This window comes from Camelina sativa, chromosome 14, assembly GCF_030686135.1.
Source record: "Camelina sativa cultivar CO46 ecotype springtype chromosome 14, ASM3068613v1".
Classification (NCBI taxonomy): Eukaryota; Viridiplantae; Streptophyta; class Magnoliopsida; order Brassicales; family Brassicaceae; genus Camelina; species Camelina sativa.
The window spans coordinates 2,024,593-2,043,471 of NC_141893.1; the positions used below are offsets into that span (position 1 = coordinate 2,024,593).

The 18,879-nt window shown below is 35.7% G+C and overlaps 6 protein-coding genes across 7 annotated transcripts; 4 read left to right on the forward strand and 2 right to left on the reverse strand.

The window, feature by feature from the left end:
* Positions 1–1,587: 1,587 nt before the first annotated feature.
* Positions 1,588–4,345, forward strand: LOC104739068 (putative pectinesterase 8). Its single transcript, XM_010459315.3, has 5 exons — positions 1,588–2,569; positions 2,660–2,831; positions 3,305–3,511; positions 3,600–3,859; positions 3,977–4,345. Exons 1-5 carry the CDS (start codon positions 2,181–2,183, stop codon positions 4,131–4,133), a joined length of 1,185 nt encoding a protein of 394 aa, XP_010457617.1. The 5' UTR covers positions 1,588–2,180; the 3' UTR covers positions 4,134–4,345.
* Positions 4,281–9,050, forward strand: LOC104739070 (uncharacterized). Its single transcript, XM_010459317.3, has 7 exons — positions 4,281–4,501; positions 5,523–5,603; positions 5,943–7,772; positions 7,867–8,097; positions 8,186–8,320; positions 8,457–8,609; positions 8,712–9,050. The coding sequence occupies exons 2-7, from the start codon at positions 5,559–5,561 to the stop codon at positions 8,955–8,957; spliced, it is 2,640 nt and encodes an 879-aa protein (XP_010457619.2). The 5' UTR covers positions 4,281–4,501; positions 5,523–5,558; the 3' UTR covers positions 8,958–9,050.
* Positions 9,051–9,166: 116 nt separating this feature from the next.
* Positions 9,167–9,838, forward strand: LOC104739069 (uncharacterized). The gene is given in 2 exon segments (XM_010459316.3): positions 9,167–9,648; positions 9,651–9,838. Coding segments are annotated over 2 exon segments (405 nt in total). The 5' UTR covers positions 9,167–9,300; the 3' UTR covers positions 9,708–9,838.
* Positions 9,839–9,980: 142 nt separating this feature from the next.
* LOC109128912 (protein CYSTEINE-RICH TRANSMEMBRANE MODULE 1) lies at positions 9,981–10,809 on the reverse strand. Its single transcript, XM_019236216.2, has 3 exons — positions 10,594–10,809; positions 10,365–10,497; positions 9,981–10,227 (listed from the first exon to the last, which is right to left on the reverse strand). Exons 1-3 carry the CDS (start codon positions 10,622–10,624, stop codon positions 10,182–10,184), a joined length of 210 nt encoding a protein of 69 aa, XP_019091761.2. The 5' UTR covers positions 10,625–10,809; the 3' UTR covers positions 9,981–10,181.
* Positions 10,810–11,032: 223 nt separating this feature from the next.
* Positions 11,033–14,644, reverse strand: LOC104739071 (ubiquitin-like modifier-activating enzyme 5). Of its 2 annotated transcripts, none has more exons than XM_010459318.3 (14): positions 14,324–14,644; positions 13,999–14,067; positions 13,774–13,887; positions 13,543–13,671; positions 13,389–13,457; positions 12,944–13,096; positions 12,732–12,768; positions 12,563–12,645; positions 12,311–12,385; positions 12,101–12,175; positions 11,894–11,980; positions 11,669–11,787; positions 11,533–11,585; positions 11,033–11,450 (listed from the first exon to the last, which is right to left on the reverse strand). In XM_010459318.3, the coding sequence occupies exons 1-14, from the start codon at positions 14,402–14,404 to the stop codon at positions 11,296–11,298; spliced, it is 1,299 nt and encodes a 432-aa protein (XP_010457620.1). In that variant the 5' UTR covers positions 14,405–14,644; the 3' UTR covers positions 11,033–11,295. The 2 variants fall into 2 exon arrangements, with proteins under 2 accessions (XP_010457620.1, XP_010457621.1); XM_010459319.3 differs by having other exon boundaries at positions 11,033–11,444; positions 14,324–14,577.
* Positions 14,645–14,843: 199 nt separating this feature from the next.
* Positions 14,844–17,761, forward strand: LOC104739072 (vacuole membrane protein KMS2-like). The gene is made up of 8 exons (XM_010459320.3): positions 14,844–15,198; positions 15,476–15,687; positions 15,999–16,077; positions 16,175–16,462; positions 16,668–16,816; positions 16,923–17,039; positions 17,134–17,313; positions 17,410–17,761. The coding sequence occupies exons 1-8, from the start codon at positions 15,153–15,155 to the stop codon at positions 17,587–17,589; spliced, it is 1,251 nt and encodes a 416-aa protein (XP_010457622.1). The 5' UTR covers positions 14,844–15,152; the 3' UTR covers positions 17,590–17,761.
* Positions 17,762–18,879: the final 1,118 nt, after the last annotated feature.

The window sequence follows — 18,879 nt, forward strand, 5'->3', positions numbered from 1 at the left end:
CACCAAGTATCTCAATCTCTAAAAACCTAATCGTTGGTTTACATTTTTGTTGCCTCATCCAACACATGGTAGCTGTGTGTATGAAAGTCCTATTATCTCAAAATCTTTATTTGTCATCAAAAAATTAAGCATTAATTGTGAAAAATAAATATTGACAATTTCAAGGTTTTTTTAATATATATATATATATATATATATGGAAATACTCATATTTCTAAAACTCCGAAAAATGAATTCAGGTTAGATTTTAAGAAAAGTATGGGAATCTCAAAATTTGATTTTCAACCATAAATTATTACTTAGGACTTTGCATTAGTTTCACAATTGCAAATACCTAGAACTAAAAGTAAAATTAATTGTTAATCAATGAAAAGGTATAAAAATTGGCATATTTTCAAAAGATTTTGTTTTATAATAATTTTGTACAAGGTGTGATCATATACAAAAAAATTATGTTTGATGTACATATTGTGGTAAGATAGATGCTTATTTTAAAGAGAATTTTGGAAGAAAAAATAAACATCCATTCCTATTAAAGAAACCATCTAAAATTAATAAATAAGATTTTTTTTCTTTCCGCCACAGTCACCGGGCCAAAATCTCTTCACTTGGTAAACATTTCCAAAAACTAAGAAGAAAAAAAAAATCTTTCGTTGATGGTTCTAAGATCAGGCTCTTGATGACTGAGGATGAGGAGGAGATAAACGCTGGAGAGACAACGACGGACGTGGCGGGTTTTTCAGTGGTCTTCTCGCTTTCTTCGCCAACATGTTCTTTTTCACCCCTGATTAGGTTCTAGTGATGATTTCGGTTTGGTTTGTTGGGTTTGATGAGAGTTGGATTCCTCGTCATTTTGTTTGATGTTTTGGGAATGTTTAATTTGTTATTTGAATGTATATTTGTTACTTTCTTTGTTTGTTATTTGATATGTTAGAAAACTTTTTGCTGGATTTAATAATAATATAGAATGTTTAATAATATGAAATGTTTTGAAATTTTTATTAGTTTATTATGATATATTTAATTTATATATGGATAACCTATTTAACTTATTTAGTCAATGTGATTTTATTATCAAATTTGATATATAAATTCAATCTATATAATAAATGGGTCAGGTCAAATCTGTCCACTTAAATCTTAAACCCAACGTGGGTTTGGGTCGGATTACCCATATGAAGGTAATCTCATTGATCGTAACAATAAGTAACCGAAGAGTAAATTGAATCCACAGTAAATTACTAACGTTTAATTAAAATTGAACCGAACCGGTTAGGTCCGAACCCGAACCAGTTTTTTTTTATCGTGATTAGAAAACATAAAATTTTACTCTCGGTTTAGCTCACAATCTTATACGGAGAAGTACGTACGTGTCCATGCGAAGATAAAATATCGATCTCACACGAGATTTCTATTTTATGAACCTTCACTAATTTCTTCGTTTATCATAATTAAGGTTGTGGACATTGGACACTAGTACATAGTCAAAATAATCAATCAAGAAAGTTTTATGTGTACTCAACTTCCCAATTAGTAATGAGGTTTATTGAATGTGCATATATATGTTGGATTATACTTGTCTAGACTAATAAAAAATAATTTCTAACTATCTTTTTTTAAAGAAACATCATTGTGGAGCTGAACTGAGTTTTTGCTTGATATATGATTAGCAGAAATTCTATAAAGTTGGCATAAGTATAATCTCTCTCTCATTTTTTTTATGTTATATTTGTATTAGCATAATCACTTTACTAGAAAGTCTAGAATCATGAAAATTGTATGTCATATATTACCTCTCTCTCTTTTTTTTCTCTGCCTGTGAGATAAGCTAGTAGTTATCATGTCGACAATGGGATCTCTAAAATGATATGTGTATACTTTTTTGAATTTTTCTAGTAAAGGCTATGAGCCTTTTTGGTAGGTCGATCGATATTGTTTAATATTTCTAAGAAAGCAAACAGCAAAGGGTAATTTGCAAGGCATTCCAACAAATCCTTACACTTCATGCAATTTCATGTTTTTTCCCTTTTTCGTATAAATATAACTCTCTTTTGCATTCTCCTATTCATTAAGTTCCTTTTATCCTTTCCCTCTCCAAATCCCTTAAACAACCAACCAAAACTTTCACAAACTTTCTTCTATATTCCAGATATCACTTATACCAAACAAAAGGAAAAAAAATGAAAAATAGAAGATTAATCTCATTATCTATATCCATTGGTATCGCCCTAATTGCCATTTTAGCATCCAAAACTCTCTTAAAAACGCATCGGCCTGAAGCTTTTACGCGCTCTCCTTTTTATTTTTTACAAGATATCAAGATATTCTTTTGTGGTCACCGTCATCATCATCATCATCACCATCATAAACCTTCGGATACCAAAAAGAAGGTATCCATATGCGAAGATTTCCCCAAGAATATACCTCCAATGGACACGGACACAACGTCATATCTCTGCGTGGATAAGAATGGTTGCTGCAATTTCACGACGGTGCAATCAGCAGTGGACGCAGTTGGGAATTTTAGTCAGAGAAGGAACGTGATTTGGATCAACTCCGGCATGTACTAGTATGTCGTCGTTATCGAAATATTAGTTACTAGACTTCCAATTAATATGTATACACATAACGTAACTGATATATACTTATTGCATGGCAGTGAAAAAGTTATGATTCCGAAGACTAAACCAAACATAACGTTGCAAGGACAAGGGTTCGAGACTACGGCCATAGCGTGGAACGACACGGCCTACTCAGCTAATGGCACTTTTTACTGTGCCTCGGTCCAAGTCTTCGGTTCTCAGTTCGTCGCTAAGAACATTAGTTTCATGGTAATTCAACCAATTTTACCATAAAACAGTTAACATATATGTACTCTTAATTCAACTAAACTGAACATAACGTTGCAGAAAACACCCTTGATTCCATTTTATATAAGAGATAGATGCATAATCCGATTTTGCGGTTCGGATTTGTTCGTTTTATTAACCATCAAGGATAAATATAAACCGGTGATCAATTGTTTCGGTTTTGATTTCGATTTCTTAGAAACGATATACTGTAGCTTTAATTTGTTTGAAGTATTTACACAAATATAGTGGTATAATATTCGGTTTGGTATTTTATCTCTCAGCTTTTGTTCGGTTTGGATACGATTTATCCGAATAAAGTAAACTAGCTATGGAAACCAAATCGCTTTATTATTATATTTTTTACCCGGTTATGTTGGTACGTACGCTTCCTTTTTGGTTAAACCGGATTAGGTAAACCTAGTATCAAAATTAAAATAACGTTTGTGTGATAGAACGTGGCGCCGATACCAAAGCCAGGAGACGTAGGAGCTCAGGCGGTGGCAATAAGAATCGCCGGAGATGAATCGGCGTTTGTGGGATGCGGTTTCTTCGGAGCTCAAGACACTCTTCATGACGATAGAGGTCGTCATTACTTCAAGGATTGCTACATTCAAGGCTCCATCGATTTCATCTTCGGCAACGCTAAATCTCTATACCAGGTCTGTATATTTACGGTTTACTATATTTGTGTTTCTGGTTTAATTATACCGGTTTATTAATTAGGTTTTCGATTGGTGACAAGCGTAGGACTGTCGAATAATATCAATGGCGAACCAAGTGAGCCCAGGGTCAAAGGCGGTCAACGGAGCCGTGACTGCAAACGGTCGTAACTCCAAGGACGAGAACAGTGGCTTCTCATTCGTCAACTGCTCGATCGGTGGCACTGGTCACGTGTGGCTAGGTCGTGCATGGAGGCCTTACTCACGTGTAGTCTTCGTTTCCACTACCATGACCGATGTTATCGCATCCGAAGGCTGGAACAACTTCAACGATCCCTCCAGGGACGCGTAAGTGTACAAAAACTCAAAAAAATCGGTTTTTTTTTTTTTTTTTTTTTTTTTTTTTTGTTAATTAAGCAAGGGTTGATTAATTTATATAAGTGACATATCGTTTGTTTTGTTTAGGACTATATTCTATGGAGAGTACAATTGTTCGGGTACAGGAGCTGATATGTCAAAGAGGGCACCGTATGTTCAGAAGCTTAATGAGACACAAGTGGCTCTCTTCATTAACACTTCTTATATCGATGGAGATCAGTGGTTACAGTTTTCCGACCTTTAAAATCAATAGATGAAAGATTAATCTTGTGCAGTAATGAGAGACAAAAGGCGTTTGATGAACTACTTTAATTACTAAACACGCCCTAGTAAAACTTGTCAGCAGTGTGAACCATATGAATAAAAGAAGGGGCATAATGGGAATTTAGGTAATTCATTGTGTTTCAAATAAAATAGAAAAAGAGACCCACTCGTTCTCCACTCTTTTAAAGAAAAGAAGACGTACTGTCTCTCTCCCCAATTACATCTCTTCATCTTCTTCTTTTCTTGAATTTTGGTGTTCACATCTCCGAAAAATATGAAATCTACCTAGATAATATCCGGAAGAACAAAAAAAAAACAGATTAGTACATTAGATTCAGCATCTTTCAAGTAAGCATATCTACCTCTTATTATGATCTTGCCATTGTATTTTTGTAATTTGTTTTCAAGTTGTCTCTGTTTTTTTTCTTTTTTTCTTGGTAATTTGAACTTTAAATTGTAGAAGATCGTGATAATTCCGACTTCAGATTTCAACCGATCATCTTTGCAAGTACTAGTTAGTTTTCAAACTCAAAAGTCTCTCTTCTGTTTTTGTGTTTATATTAGTATACATTTGAAGGATCTTTGAGAAACTCAAATTCTTTGATCAATCATCTTTGATTATTCCGATCGCCGATCGATTAGTTTTCCTTATTATTTGGTTGTGGTAAATCTTTGATATAAAATCTAGTTTGGTTGGCATTTATTGGCACCATAAATTCATTATTCACCGTAAATATATCAAATACATTCGCTATCTTGTGCTAATACGTTGCTCAGTTGCTATCCTTTTTCCCCGAAATGGTACATTAAATTTTGAACATTGCGTCGTCAATGTCATTTGACACAGACATAGCTTCTTTTTCTTTTTCTTTTTGGTAAAGGATGTAATGATTGATATCATTTTAATTTGTATGATCATATTTGGTTACAACTTCTGCTTGGATTTTGGTCACATTTTTTAATTTGTATGATCATGAAGGTGTTTGAAACTCCTGCGATATACTTGGATTTCGCCCTTTTTTTTTTTTTTTTTTGAAAAATATTTTAGAGAATGTTGTTGGCAATAATAAAAATCCACCATTGAATATCCTGTTTATAATAGATTAATATCTTATCTTGTTTGTTATTTTATATAATCTCTGGGGGAATTGGTTTCTCTTTCTTGCAAGCTAGCTCTTTCTTTCTTTTCTCTCTTTAAAAAATGGAATCGTTGCGGTTGGAATGTTCAACTGAACTTGATCATGTTTCTTGTTGATGCAAGAAACAAAACACAAGATTATTGAGACTTTAACGTGTGACATTTCTGCATATACATAAAAAAATATACTCTTTACCACCAACTTAAGCCTTAATTTTTCATCGGTTGCAGAACACAAAATAATTGGAGCTGCTTAAAATTATAGTTATGGAAGAAGCAACAACAGTGAGTTCCGAGGTCCCTCTAGTCAAGGTAATGATCTTCTTTCCTTTTAACTAGATGAAACTTTTGCTAAAGTTTTGATCATTTTTTTCCTTTCTCCGATGAACATATATCAAAGAATTTGGATCAACTAATTGTCTAATCTTCCAATAATCTAAATATTAAAGATTCAAATAAAAGTTAGCTTCAAACTAGTAACTCAAGGAAAATTGTGTTTTATATCATTGACTTTTAAGTAGGATTAAAGATATGGCAAAGGAAGATTTTAGTTTTTCTTACATAGCTTTAAGTAGGATAGAAACTATCAAAAAATAATAATATTAATTCTTGGAGAAGGTTAAGTATTGTGATGATTTATTTATTACACAGGTCGTGAATGAACAAGTGACAAAGGAAGATCGTGTTATGGAGAAAGAAGAGGAAGATACATCATTTGATGGTGAGTTTATAAAAGTTGAGAAAGAAGGGATCAACGCAAAGTATGGTGATGACGAGAAAGCACAGAAACAGGTTTCAATTGAAGGAAGCTCGAACGATTCACAAAGAGAACTACATGAATCGCAAGAAAAGACGAAAGAACTGGAGCTTGAATTGGAAAAAGTAACAGGGGAACTGAAACGGTATGAATCTGAAAACACACTTTTGAAAGTCGAGCTTTTATCTACGAAAGGGAGATTAGATGAAACAGAGAAGAAGCATGAAGAGCATGAAGTGGTTAAAAAGAAGTTGCAAGAGCAAATTTCTGAAGGGGAAGCAAGACATAGCTCACAGTTGAAGTCTTTGGAAGATGCTTTGCAGTTACATGATGTTAAACATAAGGAACTGACTGAAGTTAAGGAAGCTTTTGATGGGTTAGGCCTTGAGGTTGAGAACTCGAGAAAGAAGATGATAGAGTTGGAGGAAAGGCTAAGATTTTCTGCTGTAGAGGCAGATAATTTTAAAGAAGTTGAAGAGAAACTGAAGATTTCAGATGAAACGTTCTCCAAAACAGATGCTCTTCTGTCTCAAGCTCTGTCCCAAAACTCTGTTCTTGAGCTGAAATTGAAATCTCTTGAGGAAGTATCTGAGAAAGTATCTGAACTAAAATCTGCTTTGGTAGTGGCTGAAGAGGAAGGAAATAAGTCAACTAGTCAGATAAAAGAATACCAAGAAAATGTTATTAAACTGGAAACTTGTCTGAACCAATCAGCGGCAAGAGTCTCTGAGCTTGAAGAAGATTTGAGAATTGCTTTGCAGAAAGGTGCAGAGCATGAAGATATTGGAAATGTGAGTACTCAACGCAGCGTTGAACTACAAGGTCTGTTCCAAACATCTCAGTCAAAACTAGAGGAAAAATTAAAAGACTTGGAGGCATTGCAAGCGCAAAACTCTAGTCTTGAAGCTGCTCTAAGCGTTGCAGTGGAGAAAGAGAGTGAACTGTCAGAAAATCTTATGGCTGTGACACAGAAGCTGAAATCTGCAGAAAAGAGACTTGATAAGCAAGCAAGAGAGATGGATGAAGCTACCACAAGAAGCAAAGAGCTTGAAGCTTTGCATAAACACTCAGAGCTTAAAATCCAAAAGGCGATGGAGGATTTCAGTAGCAGAGACACAGAGGCCAAGGCCTTGACTGAGAAATCGAAAGATCTTGAAGAGAGAATAAGATTATATGAAGGGAAACTAGCTGAAGCATCTGGTATATCGCTCTCTTTGAAAGAAGAAATCGATCAGTCGTTTGCAGAGAATGAATTACTAGCAGATACAAACAACCAGCTCAAGATCAAGATTCAAGAACTTCAGGGATATGTGGAATCTGAGAAGGAAACTGCGAATGAAAAGTTTAATCAGAGAGACACAGAAGTTAAAGACTTGAGTACAAAGTTGAAATCCCATGAAAACCTAATCGAGGAGCACAAAAGGCAGATTCTTGAAGCATCTGGAGTTGCTGATACAAGAAGAGTTGAGCTAGAAGAGGCTCTCTTGAAACTCAAGACTCTCGAATCTACAATACAAGAGCTTGAGAAAGTAAATGGAGAGTTGGCTGGAGTGAATATGAATCTGAACCAGAAATTAGCAAATCATGGGTCAGAGACCGGCGGTTTTCAGGCAAAGCTCTCTGCTTTAGAGGCTGAGAAAGATCAAACAGTCAAAGAGCTTCAGACAGCTGTAGAAGATCTTACAAAACAGCTTACTTCTGAAGGAGAAAGATTACAATCAGAGGTAGACATATACATTATTAAAAACTAAATGTTTTAAGTATTAATAAACCATCTGATATATCATATGAAGAAAATGACATTTTGTTCTGTTGTAGATCTCTTCCCTTGAAGAAAAGAATAAACAATTCAATGAGATATATCAAAGCACAAAGAATGAGCTCATAAAGCTTCAAGGAAAACTCCAAGAAGACAAGTCTAAATCAGAGGCTATGGTATCCGAAATCGGGAAGCTTAGTGCCGTGGCTGCTGAAAAGTTGGTGTTGGAGTCAAACTATGAAAAAGTAGAAATACAATTGAAAGAAGTCGAAGCTCAGTTGAAAGAAAAGGTAATAAGGAGGTTACACTTATGCTATAATATATTGAAAACTCTGCTCACAGATTGATAATGCTGTTTCTTGGTGGTTCTGTCATCAGGTCGAAAAAGTTGCAGAACTGACCTCAAAATTGCAGGAACATGAACAAAATGCGAGTGACCGAGATGTGCTGGACGAGCAAGCAGTTCAGCTACATAAAGAGCTTCAAGCTTCTCACACTCTCATATCTGAACAGGTTGATGCATCTTTCTTTTGCTTCTTCTAACTTCAGAAACCGTTTAGAATTTTCAAGCTCTTGCGTCTGCTGCTAAAAAAGCAAATTATGCTTGGTATATTCTTGAGTTCTGATTTTTATTTTGTGGTGGATTCAGAAAGAAGTGGTTGCTCAGAAGCATTCAGAGTTGGAATATACTTTAAAGAAATCACAAGAGGAGCTTGATGCTAAAAAATCTATGATCGTTCATCTCGAATCGATGGTCAAAGACCTTGAACAGAAACTGCAGGTTGCATATACTAAATCTAAGGTCAGACAATATATACATAACAGCGTTTCTGTGAACCACATGTGTCTTTTACTATACAAATATCGACAAAATGCTCTGTTTATGTCGAAACCAAACTTGCAGGAAACTGAGTCTGCTGGGAAAGAGGAAGTAGAAGTGAAATCTCGAGACATTGACTTATCCGTCTCAACTCCAAATCAACGTAAGAGCAAGAAGACCTTAGATGCTTCTCCTTCTCCTTCTTCTTCTTCAGGGCACGTTATGATTCAGAAAGCTGAAACATCGCATCTCATCATGACATTAAAGATTGTTCTTGGAGTGGCTATTGTGTCTGTCATTATAGGTATCATTCTTGGGAAAAAGTATTGAATTCTTCATGGTGTGATTGTGTCTAGTAGAACATGGGAGGCGCTTTGTTTGATTCTTGATTATCTCTGGGTTTAAGGCTTTTTTATTTATTTATTACCCATCCTTTTATTTCTTATTTGCCAAGCAAGCCCCAAATGTTGCAAAAATCTGATTAAATTGAATTGTTAAAGTAAAAAGGAAAAAGGGAAACTTAAAAGAAAAGGAAAAAAGTGAAGTTACATATTTACATAACATAGGCAAGTCGAAAAAGGAAAAAAAGAGAAACCAATTTGGATTAGGGCTAAAGTTTTGGTTATATATAGACAGTGGACGACACGATCTCACTTGATTTCTAAAACTAACCATGGCGGATCATAACACTCCCTCCTTTGAAGTGGAGAAGAAACTCGACCATTATATAAAATACCAACCAGAAGGTGAAGATTTCGTTGTCGATGCTGAGGTCAAGGTTCTCCGCCAAGGATCTCCTCCGTTGGAGATGTTCTTCTCATCCTCGCTCGATGAATTCGTTTTGGACGACGAAGATTGTTACGAGAAAGTACTACTCTACGAATTATTTGTCGATGATGCTGGGATAGATGCATCCAAGGCTCAGGACTTGCTCAATGACTTGATTTTGTACGTTTGTGATATGACACAACGGTTTGAGCTAAAATTCACAGGAGTTTTCAAGTTGATGGTCGAAGTTAGGGTTAAGTGAAACCTGTCAAGCTTAACCATGCCGGTTCAGAGGAAACCGAATCCCAATAACCAATTGCTACTACGGAGACGAGAAAGCGACGGTGAGACTTGAAAACCAAATACAAAGGCAGGAGAGGGTTTTGTGTCTTGAAAGAAAAGTAAAGACTATGTTTTTCCTTTTTTTTTTCTCTCTACCAACAATTTCTGATTTTCTCTTTTGAATTCTAATATGTAATAATAGTTAATTCTTCTGTGAAATACTTAATTCTGTCGTTATTAATTGCACAAATTATATATATATATATATAAAAAAAAACGCGCAATTCTGTGAAATTAGAGCAATTAATACAAATCCAAGAGCAAGTTGTATACTAGAGATCCAAATATATACAAACCATAATATGTTCGAACCCAGAGTATTATTACAAGAAAAATAATAAACAAATAATAGCGAATTTTATACTACAAGGCTGGAGAGAATAATTCACATCAGATCCACACACAAGTCACAACTCGTCGTAATAAAAAGAAATTCCAAATAGCTCAGAAGCAGATGTCAAGGGCACAACAGCAACACATGGCTGCAAGACTACAAACAAAAATTCCAAAAATTAGTAATAAGAAATAAGCTATTTGGATTTTAGTATATCGAGCCATTAAGGATAAATCATGTTGAAGATAAAGTAAAGTTGCATATATGTAATTAATTTCATGATAATGACTTACCAGCCTTTAAAGAATCCGTCACCCTTAGACTTGGTTTCCACTTTAGCCGGAGCCGCCGAACCATGACTCGGGTCGTTGGTCGGGTAACCAATCGGTGGTGGTGCAGTTGAAACCGGTGGCGGTGGGTTAGCTCCTACGTTCGATAATATACAAATAGAGTTTACAAATAACGAAAATGATTAAAGACAAAAAAAAAAAAAAAAACAGAGGAATCTATATTATTTCTTACCTGCAGAATAGTTTTGATCGTACTGGCTCATTTTGGAAAGATTAGTGAAAAGAACTTTGATATAAAGGTAAACGATGCTGTGTATGGCTGTGCTTTGAATATATTTGTGCAAATGCGTGTCAATGTAAATATATAGAGAGAGCGATAAAGAAGGTCGGTTTATAAAAGACCGCGTGGAGGATTGAAAACATTAATGGTTACGTCCCCAGAATATATTCCAAATTATTATAAAGTATAAATTTTATACTATAATAATTAATTAATGAGTCATTGTCAAAGCTTGTTTAGGATAATTCCAGACGAAAAGCTTTGTTTAGGATATGTCGACACGTCTCACACGGTCGAGACCTGGTTTTTGTTGAAATTTTTGCGAGGAAACGTCATTAAACGAAAGTGGTCAAAGTCTTCGGAAGTTAACTAGAGTAACAAAGAAGACAACTATGGAAATCCATCACGAGTAACATTCTAGATTTGAAGCCTCAGTCTACGATTACAAATCAAACCATGATGTAACATCTGCAAAATTGTATAAGTCTTCTTTGACAACCAATAAAAAACTAAAAGGGAGAAATGATCATCCAAAAAGTCCATGAGATCCGATTTATCAACCTTACTCTTTTCTTTGCTTACACAATTGCGTTTGCAGCCTCTTCCACGTATATATTTGCTAAACGACTATTTCTCTCCCCATACAAAGAAGACTCAAGCAGCATTAAGAGCTTCCAGCTGTTTCTTCAGATCTTCAAGGTCATCTTCCTCCTCTGTTTCTCCTGACCCTGACGCTATGGCTATTTCTTTCTCATACTCATCTGCATCTGGAAGCTCCCGAGTAAGCCCTTCAGGCAATGTATCTATACCTAACATAACACAACCAATTTAGATGACCGTCAGAAGAAGACTTTCATTTGATACATTTTCACATTACAGGTTGAATTTTACCTGAACTTGAGGCAGCTTTTGTAGCATCCTTCTCATTTTCATCGTCCACAACACTTATAAAAAGACAAGAGATACACATCAGCTTTCTTGTTGCAAATTTTGATTTTTTAACTAACTAACTTCACTGAGTTGTTACCTTATGTTCCACTCATTATCATCATGGAGTGGACCTTCATCGATAGCTATGGATGCATCGGCTTCCATCTTAGCTTTAGCAGCAGCGTCCCTTTCTGGTTTCGCAAGCATGTATTCTTTCTGCATTTTTGGGATTTCATTTTATTTCACTAGAACATGCCTGGAAACGAAGGAGCAAAACAAAGACGAGCTGAGATAGTTTTGAAGTTGCATTTACTCGAGTTACCTGCCGCTCTAGACAAGCTACATTCGAGCATTGTGGATTTGGTCTCATTTTCATGGTTGGGAAAAAATCCTTCAGTGAATTGTAACCCTGTGGGATCAAGTAACAGGCATAGATTAGTAACCTTTAACTGATTCAAATAATAATGATTCTGTGATAAACCATAAAGTGTTAAATATGAGGAGAGCTACAGGAAGCAAATCCTTTTACCAAGTATGGAGAAACTTCACCAAAATTTAGTAAGAACTTAAGAGAGTTTTGAACCAAAAGCCCTGCAACAACACCCTGAATTGACAACCAAAACAAGAGTCTTAGAACGTAAACAGAGCTTCAATAAACAAAGGCATTATCAACAAATGTGATAAATACTCAGCATAGCCAAATTTTGTTCAACCGTATTGTAAGGTGGTATAAAATTACCATAGTAGTTGGCAGAGATGCAGCACAGACCCCTTCCCGCTTAAGTGTCCGTTCATCAATTCCAGATGCCACGACCTACCACAGAAATAATAAAGAGATTATTTAGGGGAAATGCAAATGTAGTATTAACAACGATACCCTGGATCACAGAATCCTTAAATTCACCCATATTCTACTGATACATTCCTCAAGCATTGAGGCAAGGTATGATAGGTTAGAGTTGTAAGAGTGATATAAGAAGGAAAAACATACCAGGGGAGGTGCACAAGCAAAACAAGCAGTTTCTCCGGGAACCAAGAGCTGTATGTGACCTGAAACAGCATCTTCGGATACACCTGCACAGAATATCACCTTCTTTGTTAGCCCAAAGACATATGAAAATAAGAACTACATATAATTGTTAGCTTTTTCGACTATTTACCTGACTCCATCCATGTCTGACGTAACTCATTGCAGGCCTATATATCAATAGAATAAACCCAAATCAGAGCCAATCTAGAACCTTTTATACATTTTCCATTCAATAAATAATTGAAACATGTTGAATGTAAGATCGAAATGCTCAATGGTGATGTAAGAACTATGTGGGATTTGTAAAAAAAGGCCTTTTTCGAAAAAAGAAGTAACCGCTACCTGGTTGACAGCCATCCTTGCTTCATAGTTATCGACACAACTCAAAACAAGATCCACACCGCTACCTTCCTTGCTAGGACAAAATGACTTGTTCGTCAAGCTCGACGTGAAGGTTTCAAAGCCTTGCACTGTTGTTATGTTCATTGTGAAACTCTAGAAGAAGAGAAATAGAAATAGCATACATTAATGAGTCAAGAATCCTGTAGGTTCCCGTGAAACTAATAATTTTCTGCAGTAAACAATAGAAAGAATAAATAACCCAGAAAGAGCCTAAGGATACATACATACATAATACACCACAGACCCACTTAATACGTAATGACTCTAAATCGAACCCACCCGTTTGGCCACTAACATAAACTGTTTAGTTTTCAGTAACTGTGATGTAAATGGCCATTAAACTAGTACCAAAACTTTTTAATCTCATCAAGTAAAAAAAACTTACTTCAAGTACAACGTCAGGGTTTATTTCTGCAAGGGTCTGGACAGCAGCATCAGTCTTTGTCATACCAACCTACACAGTCACAATTATCCAAAGATCAGAAACAATACTAACTGGATAAATAGAGATAACCGAAATCTCAATGAGAAAAGAGTACCTGATCAGGTCGAAAAAAGAGTCTGTTCATGTTAGCTAGTTCGACGGTGTCATAGTCATACAACAAAAGACGACCAATACCACATCTGGTAAGCATCTCAGCCGCAACACTTCCAACGCCACCAATTCCCTGTCAACGAAAAAATCCATGTATATAGGATTAATGAACGCACAAACTTAGTTGTAGCATAGCAGAAGAATAGAAAGACAAAAAAGGGAGAGAAACACAGACAACAATAGCGACTGAAAACTCTCTAATTCTCTCATAGTTTTCCACAATACCCATCCGCTGAAGTGCCATAAGCCTACTGTAAGGATTACTATCTACCACCTCCGAGCTTAATTCCTGCAAACAGAGGGTTTCCCCCTTGAAATCAGATACGTTTTACAGAAGACTATATAGTCTACCATGTGCTAAATCAGAAGAATTAGTGAGTACAGAATAATAATGAAAGACCTTGACTTTGGAACGCCTGTGAGGATTACATTTAGACAAAGTGGCTAGATTTTCAACATGGGATCGGAGCTGCAAATCCAAAAAAGACAAATCTTGGTAAGTGATTCTTAAGCAATGCAACAAAGACTAACGCTTTGACATTTAACAATAAGCAGAGCAAGGAAGGATCAGCGAAATTCCCAAGAGCCAGATCAATTCAAAGATAAGTCGTAAACACCAATGCATGTGAAAATTCAGTCCTTTCGAATAAGGAAGATCCATGAATTCGAGAAAATTTCAATCTAAAATTCACAAGATTTTAATCAAATAAAAACCCAAAAAATACCTTGTGAATCGGAGCCGGATCCGAGAGAGATTTCTCGAGCACATCAAGATCATCGAGCAGTGCTTTGAATTCGACCTCCATTGTTCAGCAGCTCTCTTTTAGGACGATATGAGAGAAATCTAAATCTGCGATGCTTATCTGGAAGAGACAAGACTCCGCAATAGTGTTTTGGTTTCACTGCCTAAAACGTTTTTAATGACTTAGAAAAGAAGAAGAAAAAAAAAAGAAAGAAAGAATTAAGGGTTGACTGAGATAAGAAGATAGGAATATAAAAAAAAATAATAAATAATTATCCGATCTGTTTTTAAAAAATTGTAGGACAAACTGGGCCTGAAGCCTTAGCCCATTTATTTAGTGTCTCCGCCTCTCCAATCTGGTTCAATACGAAAACCAACAAAGATTTAAGTAATAGGACAACAACACGAGCGTGTTTGGTTAAGAAACCGGTTTATAAAATAACCGGTAAACCGAGATTTCCCACTCGGGAACCAAGAGAATGCGACACATCATCATCATTCACACCCAACAAAACGGGAACCTGATTTTTTTTTTGGTTTGGTCGCATACCTTAAACATAGGAGAGGAGAAGAGAAGCTTTTATTTTATGAGATCGACATTGATGGATCCATTCACAATCCATTCAAAATCTTCAGACCCAATGCTCATCTCCTCCTCACCAATCTGATTATCTATCTCTGTTCTGTTCGGACAGACACATCTTCTCCTAGAATCAGACACCAGTTTCTTTCTTCACTCGATCGACCAAGTTGCACCGGAAAATCACATTTACAGCAGGTTTTTAATTGATTCCGTAGCATGCGAAAGGAAGATGGGTTCTGAAAAACGTACCCTTTCTAAAGTTCCTGAGATCTCAGGTGCGTGCCTCCTTCTTCTTTATTTTTGTTTTCGTTTCCTAAATTTTGAAACTTTTAGGGTTTGTAATTGCGACATTGAAACGTCTCTAATCGATGCATACATTGTGCTTTTTTTGTGTACGCTTCTCTTAGATGATTACCCTATTGATATGATTATTATAGAAATTTTTATCGGTCTTTGATTGATTCATGAGCAAAACTCGTGTTTTGTTTTAATTTTTTTAGAATCTGGGTGTTACTAGGAGACTAATAGCTAGCTATATTGGGGTTGTTGCAGGTTTGCGTGAAAAGCATCAACAGGATCTTGAGAAACTTACATTGACCTCACAGCCATTCAAAACCTTGACTTTCTTTGTTGTTGCTGTTTTGCTATATGTTAGAAGATCAACCTCCTACCTTCTTGCAAATGTTGGCTCGCTTATACTTTTTAGTAGCGTTTTTGTGGCCTTTGCAGCTTTGCTTGTGACCCTAGATGGCCCTCACGTCAAGGTAAACAGATTGAGACTGCCTCTCTCTCTCTCTCTGTAGCTTTAACTAGTAAATAAGTAACAAGGAGATATGGAAATGTGTCTCGTGAGATAACCTTTGCGTTGTGATAAGCGAGTCTTTTTTATAAATCTCCAAAAGCTTCCTAGAACTGCCGCTTATATCTACTGCTATTGAAATTGGGGATATGAGCCATACCGAAATTCATGAGTTGATGGTCAATATATATATCTGTTTCATTCTTAGTGTATCATCTTATTTTGTTTACTGACATGAAGAAAATGGTAATATCTCATAATTTCCCCCACCTGCAGCACCTTGAAGAAATGTCTAAGTACATCAGCTTTGGACTATGGTGGATTTTTTTAGGTGTTGCTTCATCTATTGGTCTTGGTAAGAATATGTTTTACCTATTTCCGATTAATCCTTTTTTGATAGTTTCTATCAAATGCCTAACATACTTCTCTTTTCTCATTATTGATGATTCCAGGATCTGGTTTGCATACATTTGTTCTTTATTTGGGTCCCCATATTGCTTTGTTTACCATAAAAGCAATGCAGTGTGGACGAGTCGATTTAAAAAGTGCTATATATGACACAATTCAGTTGAAGAGAAGTCCTTCATGGCTTGATAAACCTTGCCACGAGTTCGGCTCCCCAGTCTTTTCTTCAGGAGTTCCTCTTAGCAGCATACTGCCTCAGGTTCAAATAGAAGCCATACTCTGGGGTTTAGGAACAGCGTTGGGAGAACTTCCTCCTTACTTTATCTCCAGGGCAGGTGAAAATTCACTCTTCCCACCTTCTTATTGACAACTCAAATGTTGTGGTTTAGTGTTAACGTATCTTCTTTGAGGCCCAGTTTCAGAAGCTTCTTTAGCTTTATCTTAATGGGATTGAATTAAAGGGTTTTAGAGGTGTTGAGTTAAATTCTGATACATCAACAAGAGATGCAAACAGTTGACTAATGCTCTGACTCTATACAGCAAGTCTTTCCGGTGGCAAAATGGAAGAATTGGAGACATGTTCTGGTGAAGATAACGGATTCATTGCTAAACGCGTAAATCAGATCAAAGGCTGGCTATTGTCACATTCACAATACCTCAACTTCTTCACGATTCTGATTCTTGCTTCGGTACGTTTTAGATGAGTCTGCTGAAAAATCCAATGCTTCTTGCAGAGACCTTTTGTGCATCTCTCTCTTGTCCCTTATAACATTTACATTCCGCCTTAAATTTCAGGTTCCTAACCCATTATTCGACCTTGCTGGAATCATGTGTGGACAATTCGACAAGCCGTTTTGGGAGTTTTTCCTTGCAACATTGATTGGAAAGGCGATCATCAAGACACATATACAGGTTTTGTGAGCGTTTCCATAATACAATGTTTTTATTCACTTTCGTTCTCATTCTTCAAGTTTGATCTCAAGAGTCAAAATAAAATCTTTTGCAGACGGTTTTCATCATATCTGTCTGCAATAATCAGCTTCTTGACTGGGTAGAGAATGAGCTGATATATATTCTGAGCTTTGTCCCCGGTTTTGCTTCTGCATTGCCTGAGCTCACTACGAAACTCCGCTTAATGAAAGACAAGTACTTGGTTGCTTCGCCTCCAGTAACTTCTGACATCAATGTAACATATTTTTTTATTTCACTTTACTTGGGCCATTACCGTTTTGCATTGTTCTGAAACTTTTGATGATTTCGAATGATTGTTTTCTTGGTTCAGGTCAAGAAATGGGATCTTTCTTTTGCATCGGTGTGGAATGGAGTTGTGTGGCTGATGCTTTTGAATTTCTTCGGCCAGATTGTGACTTCAACTGCACAGAGATACCTCAAGAAGCAACAAGAAGAAGAACTACATGCTTTGACTAACAAGTCGTCGCTGAGCTCAAAGGGATCTAAGTAGTCCATAACTTTATCTATCTTTTCTAATTAACTTCGGTTTCTTTCTTTCTTTTTTTTCTTTCATAGAAACCATACGATTGTGTTTCTTCTTATCTGAGAACAAAAGATACGAGTCCACAAAGAAGAAAACATATTAAAGGTTGAAAGGAAATTCTAATTAGTTTTTCACTTTAGTACCTTCTTCAAAGGTTATGGACTTAAAATTTCTAGTTTTCTTCAGAAAATATTTTCCACGGATGTATAAAAATTTCCTCTTTGTGGGTGCATGCTAAATCAAGAAGAAACGTAGGGGCTCAATAAAAGTCATCATTTAATGTTCGTAAGGTATACTTGCAGTCCAAGTTTCTCTAGTTCATTTAAGATCCAAAACCCAACAATTATAGTTCGTAGACACGGTCATTGAAAGAAATCAACGTTTGACCAATGATATTGTAATGTATGTCAGAATTTTTTTTTAAGGGTTTGTCCCACAAGCTAAATCCTGTATAAATTAACTTCAAAAATATAGAGTATGGTTTAGTTTAAAAGACGAAATCAATTTTGGAGCTTACCGCAAAAAAGAAAAACAAACGAAAGGGACAAATGAGAACTCATTACTGCAGAAACTGACAAAGAATAAAAGTCGAGAGAGACTTAAATAAACTGTTCGTCTGTCTTTAAAGTATTTTTCCCATGCAAGAAGACACAAATCTCAACAGTTAAAACAAAATAAATAAAAGACTCCGAAAATTATGCAAAGAAAAGGCCAATTTAATAGTATAACTTTTTTGAAAAACTTAAGTATACTTGGATAAATTTCATCAACAAACTTCCAAGGAGAAAATGCCTAAACTCAAGTTACGTCATCTCACTTCAGAAATGTGATTTTTGTATAAACCTTGATGCAATGGCGACAATTGCTCCAAGACATATTTACTCATTTCTATGCAATATATAAAGTATGTCCTACTGAGATTAATACTATAGTTTTGTTTACAACAAGAAACCTTATATATTATAATACAACAATCTTCATATAGACACAACCACTACACAACAGAAAAAAAAGTCCACTGCACCCTAACCTTTTCAACCAATGTTATAGAATTGACACATATTCCTATCATATAAACTAGTTGAATAAAGTAATGTCAAATCTATAACCCCTTATGTATGTCGTCTTTTTTGCTAGTGCCTAATTAAACTCAAATGCAATATCCAACACGAATGCATAACGAAAACTATTTTGACAAAGGTTGTATATGTTTACATATCCCTATTATATTAAAATTACATAGCTCAAAGCTTTCTC